At 35.4% G+C, this 9,252-nt stretch overlaps 1 protein-coding gene across 1 annotated transcript; it reads left to right on the top strand.

Moving 5' to 3' along the window:
• Positions 1–532: 532 nt before the first annotated feature.
• LOC110908801 (two-component response regulator ARR6) lies at positions 533–2,556 on the top strand. Its single transcript, XM_022153790.2, has 5 exons — positions 533–834; positions 907–983; positions 1,502–1,579; positions 1,679–1,749; positions 2,187–2,556. Exons 1-5 carry the CDS (start codon positions 741–743, stop codon positions 2,413–2,415), a joined length of 549 nt encoding a protein of 182 aa, XP_022009482.1. The 5' UTR covers positions 533–740; the 3' UTR covers positions 2,416–2,556.
• Positions 2,557–9,252: the final 6,696 nt, after the last annotated feature.

Below are 9,252 nucleotides of genomic sequence, written 5' to 3' on the forward strand. Positions count from 1 at the left end.
GCATTTTAGAAAACGCCCCATAATGCTCCATTGCTGACTGGGATGCCACATGGCGCAAAACGCCCAAGGGTAAGAGCATTACCACTACACATGGCCTAATATAAAGAGTACAAAAAGTGGTTGTGAGTGGATGAAAGAAAAAATGTTACTGTTCATCTTTATATTTGAGAGAACACTGTTAACCCTCTGTAATTTTTTAATATATTTTAAAAGTGATTGTGAGTGGATGAGAGAGAAAAAATAGTAATAAAGGTATAAAAAATATTATTTAATTGAAAAGTAGAGAGAAAGTGTAGTGTTTTTTAGTACAATATAGGGTAAAAATGGAAGTAAAAATGGTACACATCCACATATAATTGTATTATGTAACACATTTAGAACAACAATATTTAATAACTATTGTATTATGTAACACACTTCTATTTTTTAAATCATATAATAATACTGATCAAATATTAAACATGTATAGTGATTATAATGTATCTAGATACACACAATATTAGCATGTATGGAATCTCAAGAACACACAAACAAATAACTAAAAAATAAAATAAAAGAAATAAGTTGAAAAGGAGACAAGTGGGATAATGATTATAGATTTGCCAAAGATCCCAAGATCTCTGCTTTTAATCTTTTTGCTTCTTTAAAGTAGATTTTGCCCCCACCCTATAAATGCATCAAACCCCCCATTTTCCATTTCTGTCTATCCCCACTAGATTCTCCATATCTCTCTCTCTCTCATGGATCCACCGGAGCTCCATGTTCTCGCCGTCGATGACAGCACCGTTGACCGGAAAGTCATCCAGAAGCTCCTCCAAATCTCCTCTTTCAAAGGTGCTATTTATTTCATGTTCAAATATTTTATTTTCATTTTCGGTTTATTGATTTTGTGTTTTTCGTTTGCAGTTACCGTTGTTGAGAGCGGTAGCCGAGCTTTACAGTATCTCGGTTTAGACCAAGAGAAGAATTCAGATTGTTTTGGCGTAAGTTTCTTGCCGAATAAAATATCAATTTTTGAAATACTTTGCTTGAATATATTTCTAACATAATTGTTTTTATGTATATTGATATTCATGCATATTTTCACTTATGTCCTAATATATTAGCAAAAATATGATGTTTAATATATATATATATAATTTCTCAAAAATTAATTTCCTTATAATTTACCATGACCGAGTAATCCTGACTTGTCTCTGCCAAGTACGGAACTAGAGGAGGTTAAGAGGGTCCGCCGACCCTCCGGTCATAGAAAAACATGTTTTGAACCTCTAGTTGTAGCCAATAGAAAATAGAGCCTTACGATGACCCTGTGACACAGAAGTTCTGGTTCCGCCACTGCACTCACAACTCCCTGATCTACCAACCTCGGAGTGCCTAGCGATTTCTGCAACCATGTTATGATTTTGAACGGATTTGTTTCTATTGCCTAGTTTTAAAACCGGAATTTAGAAAAAAAATGTTTTATGATGTTTTTGAGTGGATTTGATTCTAAGTGCAGGATTTGAAGGTGAATTTGATAATGACAGATTACTCTATGCCTGGAATGACAGGGTTTGAATTGCTAAAGAAGATCAAGGTTGGTGAAAATTTGAATTTTGTATGTTTTGAAGTTAATTTTTATTTTTATTTTTATTTTTATTTGAAGTTTGAATTGAAGATGGAGGTTGTTTTGCAGGAGTCCTCAACGCTTAGAGAGATTCCGGTGGTGATTATGTCGTCGGAGAATAGTTTAACGCGCATCGATCGGTATGATTATAATCTATCGTTGATCGGGTTCGGCTTATTAATATCACATATAAACACTCAATTACGGGTTTTGATGCTTGAGATGATCCCGTACCGGTACCTAAACAAAAATGAGTAAAAACACAAACCAAATACCCTACTGATATTGTCCCTTTGGTAGCGGACCATTGACAACGGTTTAATGATGTTCTGTCTGTATCGGTTTGGTACAGTACCGATATGGTATCGGTACTTGGTAAAAAAATGTTTATACGGTGGTTTAATCAGAGGTTCTAGTTCCTTGGTGGACAAAAGTGTGGATTTAGGGGTAGGATTAGTCGTGTTCTAGTTTGTTTGAAAAATAATAAAATAATAGTTTAGGTCACTTTTTGAAAATTGTTTGTGAATCAGTGTAGAATACTTAACTAACACTTGTTTCCATTGTGATAAAAAACCAGATGTTTAGAAGAGGGAGCTGAGGACTATCTATTGAAACCGGTGAAGCTCTCCGATCTGCGTCGCTTGAAAGACACGATTCTCAAAACCGGATCCCAACTTACAGGCCAAACACTAACCCGCAAAAGAAAACATAATAGCGATCAGTCGCCAGAACCCGATTACCATGACCAAACCCTGTCGCCACCCTCTTCACCGCAACAAGCCCAAACAAAGAGAGCTAGGTTGTAGTAGTAATAGTAGTAGAAAACAAGTTGTACCAATTTTTTTTTTTTGTTAATACTTTGGACAAACATGGTTCGTTTCATTTTGAGCCAACGTTAAAAAAATAGCAAACAATATAAACAAAGTTTTTAAGTACTATAATGGAAATGTGGAAGGTTCATTTGAGGAAAAAAAAAATAAATTGAGAAGAAAAAGAACAAAGGGTACAATTGTAAAACATTAAATAGTTTTTCTCTCGTCTCATTTATTATTAATCTTTGATTAATTAATTAGTCATAAATACTATCATCATCCATACTAAAATTGTTGCATACACATATCAAAATGTATCCTACATATTTTTAAATTTATCCTACATATATTGAAATTTATGCTACACAACCCATAATTCTTCCTACACACCTCATAATTCATCCTACAATTTAAATTATTTTTTTTCTTCTTTGAAAAAATATATTTTTTAAAAATAAGTTACAAATTTAATGTAGGTAGCTATTAAAAAGAAAGACTACCAATTAATGATCTATCTAAGTTTACTAATATATTCTTATACTAATATTAAATAAAAAAATAATGAAGTAGAATGAAAGATTTTTATTGGTTGAAATTTTCTCTTTATTATCTTACAATTTTTTTTTTTTCATTTGAACCCTTCACTAGAGGAAATTAAATATGAAATATTATTATTCTTTCTTGGAGACAAGATTGAATGGTTTTAAGTAAAAACGTATATAAAAACGTAGACCGAACGGATATATGATGGAGCGGTCTCTGTCTTTTCAGGTTGGGTTAGTGCAAGCCGAATATTTTTTTTTATTATTTTTTGTTTTGAATGGCAAAGGTTACATTATTTCTATTTTTAAACTATACCAATAATACTAAATTACACCCTATGCCACGATTTAAACCCTGATCTTTTCTTCAAGAGGCAAAAGCCTCTACCACCAAGCTATAGCCGAAATATAGCCAAGAACCAAATTGAATATGCTTAAATAGTCCGGCCTGGCCTTGGGTTTGGAAATACGATTCTTTTATGATGTGATGTTTCATTAGTAATTTTTTTTTAGGATAAGGGGTATCCTTTATATAACAGAAACGAAGTTGAGTGGTATTTTTACACTACCAAAATGGAGTTAAGGGGTATTTTTACACTACGTAGACGGGGTTGAGGGGTAGCCCGTGCTACCCCTACAAACACTTTAAGTCCGCCATTGATTATAAGCTACGTACAATCGAACATGCTTAATTAGTCCCCGAATCTTGCCAAACCTAATATTGATTTTGGACAAGTAAAAAGTAAATAAAAAAAGTGGTTGAACGTGTGGTGTCGGAGTTATTAAGAATGCTTGTAAAGTGTAACTTTAGAATTAAAGGAAATCTAACTTGGCCCCTACCCGATACCAGCAGATTTGTCTCCCTGGGATTTATCAAATCTAATTGGGACCCTTACCAACAGATTTCTTAAAGTACATCACAATTACAACTTGTGTTTTTGGGAATGTATGCTTACAAGATAATATAGTATGAGTGCTTACCATTAAATTACATATATTTTGATTTATGTCACTCGCGTCAGGAGGGGCAAACAAAGTTGCACATCCTGAAATATTTTATAGTTGGCTAGTTTTGGATCAGAGTAAGTTGGTTTCGATTGTCTTCTATACATATGATATCGTTCTTCTAATCAATAACTAAAACATATAATTATAATTTAATTAAAAACTAGAGAAGTGTTATTGGCTGACACACCCCATTTTGACATATTAAAAGTGTCATGTTCAACCTGAACCCATGTTGACCCGTTATCTTGTAACCTCTACGTCCAAGACTAAATGAATAGTTATGAGTCTAAGGGGCTGTTTGGCAACATCTGAATGGTTAAGTGCTGAATCAGTAAGAGCTCTGAACCATTTGTTGGATATATGTATGTTCGACCTTAATTAAAGTCAACGTAACTAACTCGGTACGATCCGAAGAGTTACACGTTGGTACACGAATCGTATATGTTCACGAGTAGGTAGATTATTATTTGTGAAATAATAATAGTTTAAACCCGAGGGACTTTATATTAATTAGATTATTATTAAGAGGATTATAATTGTATAATCTTAAATGGCCTTAATGTAAGATTGGGTTTTATAAAAGGATGTTTAAGGTGGAAACCCTAGACACACTTTTATAAAAACATAAAACCCTAGCCACCCTCCTAAGCTTGGCCGCCATCCTCTTGCCGTTGACCAAGCATCGCCGCTGCCTCCTTCTTGGCCGGTTCTACTCTCGGGTATCTTGTGCTCGGTTGTGAACTTCCTACTAGCGAGGATTCGTTGTAACCCACGTGTTACAATTCCGGTGTAGTCGTCAAAGGTTGATTACTAAAACCCTCTATGGTTGTTTATTCCTTTTATTTTTTATACGTGTATAACCTTGATCCTGATTGGGAATATTTATTAATCGGATTAATAAATCAAATTTATATAATCGGCTTTTAGTAAATTATATAAACCGCTTCCGCTATTATTTTGATACCATGATTCCCAACAGTGGTATCAGAGCTACGGTTACACGCGTATAGATGGTAAAGTTACAATTTTGATCTATGTTTTATTTGTCAAAAATTATTTGTTTTGACAAAAGATCAAAAGCTTTTGGTTGTCTATGGATTGTGATATGAATCGAGCCCTAGGTTATGACCTTTATCATGGTTGTGTTGGTTATGGTTTTATTTTGATTTGTTTTTTTTTTTCGGATATTGGATCCGATGTAATAGTATTTTTGATTTGTATTTTGTTGCGGATATTGGATCCGATGTAATAGATAGGATTAGATAGATTTGGTTTTATTGTATTTTCAAATTTATTATTGTAATCCTTCGAGTACAAGATCAAGATCAAGATAAATGGCGAACAGGTACCGTGAAGATAGAGATAGCGGGTCAAGTGGGAGCTTTCAAAAATTAGCTTTTGAAACCCTTTTTGACTAGTTCGTTTCGTTTCTGGCTAAAACGAAACGGCCAACCTATTAGGGGCTCGATTCGTTTTTTTTTATTGTGTTTTGTGGTTGTGTTTTATTTATTGTAAATAATCTAGATAGCCCAAAATAAATAAAATTTTCACAATCAAGACAACAGTTTTATTAAAACAAGTTTTATAAAACTGAAAAGTATAATTAATAAAAGGTTTTATTAATATTTAAAACAAGATCATTCGCAATAAAACGACTAACATAGTTTAATAGGGTATTTAAAACTATACCGTGCGAGCGTGGAAAGGAGTTTCTATTATCACGAACTATATAAAATCGAATTTTATAAACTATTGTGTAACTCGCCTCATGCTACGAGTTATTCAAAATATTTTTGGTAAATATTAAAATAAATCCCAAATTTTAAATTGATGTTTTATGCCACCCTTAACGAGTTAACACTTCATTATAAATCGAACCCAAATGTTAGTGCTATACCCTGCATCTGGGCGTCCATCATGAAAGAAGGTAATCATCGCGTTTTCTGTGTAACATAGGCTGGTGTTACAGTTAACAGTAAAGGACAAAACATCGCTTGTTCATCAAGTGGGCATAGTTGGGGTTAAACATACATCATTTTAAGCGATAACCCCAAATGGAGAGTTGTGTAGTGGACACAATTAACAATCGTTGTTTACCTACATAATCATACCATTGGATAGTGCTTAAGCCAATTCACTGTCATATGATGAATCGGGATCTCATCTTAATTAAAATTTTGTTTTTGGGTCATAAAATTAAATTAAGATATTAAAAACATAAAATACTAAATAATTAATTTTGAATTTTGTAGATGTCAACTGAAAACAATTCCTCCCAATTCTCTCTCAAGTCCATCTTAGAGAAGGACAAACTGAACCACTCCAACTTCATGGACTGGCACCGCAACTTGAAAATTGTTCTCAAGGCGGAGAACAAACTGTACGTTCTTGAAACGCCAGTCCCTGATGAACCCATCAATCAGCAAACTGTTGCATATAGAAACTATGCAAAGCACTTTGATGACTCTATGAAAGTCTCATGTTTAATGTTAGCATCCATGATTCCTGAACTTCAAAGGACCATGGATGACAAGATGGCATATGAGATGAATGAGCACCTGGTTGAAATGTTCCAACAGAAGGCTCGTCATGAGAGGTTTGATGTGATGAGATCACTCATAACCACTCGTATGCAAGAGGGTACATCAGTTAGCGCTCATGTGCTAAAAATGAAGGCATATGTTGATCACTTGGCTCATCTGGAATCCCCATTGAGTGATGAATTAGCTAGGGATATCATCCTCAACTCATTGCCTAAGTCATATGATCAGTTCACTATGAACTACAATATGAATGGGATGGAGAAGACACTTGCAGAGCTGCATCAGATGCTCAAAACTGCTGAGGTGAATATACCCAGCAAGACTGCACTAGTGTTGATGATCAAGGAGGGTCATGTTAAGAAACCTAACACCAAGAAAAGGGGCAATCAGGGCAAAGGGAAGGGCAAAGGCAAATTAGTTGCAAACAAGAAGCCTCAGAAGGATGCCAAGTGTTTTCATTGTAATGAAATTGGGTACTGGAAGAGGAACTGTGCTAAGTATTTAGCTGAACCGAAGCAAGCCAAGGCTTCAGGAGGAGAGTCCTCAGGCATATATGTTATTGAAATCTTTTCTTTTTCTGGCAAAACATGGGTGTTTGACACAGGATGTGGTTTTCACATTTGTAATGCTTTGCAGGGACTAAGAAAGATTAAGAAGCTGAAACAAGGCGACTTGGAGGTCCATGTTGGCAATGGACAAAGAGTTGTTGTGAAGGCGATTGGAGAATATGTTATTTTACTTCCTTCTGGTTTAGAACTTGTTTTGAACAATGTTTATTTTATTCCTAGTGTTACTAGAAATATTGTTTCGGTTTCTGCTTTGCATGGACAAGGTTTCAATTATCATTTTGATGGTGAATTTATTTCTGCTTATTTTAATGATGTGTTTTACTTTGATGCAAAACCAAACAATGGAATCTATGAGATAGAAATCCAAAACAATAACATATTATGCAACATCTCCCATAAACGTAATAAGTTGGACTTTAACGATACGTATATGTGGCATTGTAGACTTGGTCACATAAGCGAGAACCGTGTTAAGCAACTTAAAACCGCAGGAATCTTAGATTCTAAGGGTTCGGAAATGTTTGGCAAATGCGAATCATGCTTAAGTGGAAAGTTAACAAAAGCACCTTTTTCAAATGTTGGAGAAAGAGCTAATGATCTGTTGGGACTTGTACATACAGATGTATGTGGTCCATTCAGAACAATGTCAAGACATGGAGAAAGATACTTTGTTACATTCACTGATGATTTCAGTAGATATGGTTATGTTTATCTTATGAAGCATAAACATGAGACATTTGAAAAGTTCAAGGAGTACCAAAACGAAGTAGAGAATCAGCTAAATAGAACTATTAAGATGCTTCAATCAGATCGAGGTGGTGAATATCTTAGTCAGGAGTTCATCGACCATCTAAAGGATTGTGGAATAGTTTCACAGCTCACTCCACCTGGAACGCCACAACATAATGGTGTGTCTGAACGGAGAAATCGAACTCTATTAGATATGGTTCGATTAATGATGTGTCGAACAACCCTCCCACGCTCCTTTTGGAGTTATGCTCTGGAAACTCCCGCAAAACTTGTGAATATAGCTCCAACGAAGAAGGTTGACAAAAAGCCTTATGAGATATGGCATGGAAAGTGTAGGATCGGGATTCGATCAAACGAGTCGTTCAGAAGAATTCTCGATCAATACGAAAGGTGGAATCAGACGTATTGATGTTATATCAGCTAGATTTACACGTAGAATCACTTTAAATGTCGATTGTATTGATTTGACAAGGTTACATGAGCTGGTGACACTTCGGCAGAGCTTCGCTACAGGAATCCAAAAGTTCTCCAAAAGTTCAAAAAGTTCTAAATGAAGACCCAAGACCACACATATATATAGGAGATGCCAGACCCCACGAACTGGCCATACCTCATGAACTGGCCAGATCTCACGAACTGGCCAGACCTCACGAACTGGCCAGACCTCATGAACTTGGTCACCTCGTGAGGGGTGGCTGGTTCAGGTCTGTTTCCCGTTTTTCTCGTTCAACGTGTCCTGGTCTATCTATTCTAGTTACATGACTCGATACAAGACCTAAGACGAAGTCAACAGACATATGCACTAAATAACTTCCCCTTGGATGGTGACGAGTCTTTAGTGTATTGAGTCTTCAATCTTGATCGGTCTTCTCGCTCTTTCCAAAGTATTCTCCATTGTACGTAACTTTATCAAACTCTCTCTTACTCTTCCAGAATCTCAACCTTACCCTTCGAACTTTCTAATGCTCTTGATCAGATCTCTTGATTCATTAAGCTCTTTAGCATTAGCAGCTTCTATCTCGAACGCTGTTCCAAGATCTGAATCTGGCTCTTATGTCTTCAGACTCCCCCTTTCGATAAGCTGGGATCGCAGTCTGGAATTCACTATCGGCAAGCTTTGAATTGGAAACCTAGCTCTAATCTGCATATGCTTATGCGGAGAATCCTCAGGAGTCGAAACCTAGCTCTTTCAAAGCTTTTTACCAGCACATACTCTACCCAAAACATAAGGTTTTTTATTTACAACAATTTTAGAAACTACTTGAAACATTCTCAAATCATCATGATCTCTCATTTATGATCTCTGCTTAACCACTTGTATTCGTAACACTTAAATTTGGTTTCAAATTAATGAACCATTTAATCATTTCAAAATCATTTCTCATTTCAAACAAACTCTCCCAACCCTGCTGTCGTTCA

The sequence above is a fragment of the Helianthus annuus genome, chromosome 8, assembly GCF_002127325.2.
Source record: "Helianthus annuus cultivar XRQ/B chromosome 8, HanXRQr2.0-SUNRISE, whole genome shotgun sequence".
Lineage (NCBI taxonomy): Eukaryota > Viridiplantae > Streptophyta > Magnoliopsida > Asterales > Asteraceae > Helianthus > Helianthus annuus.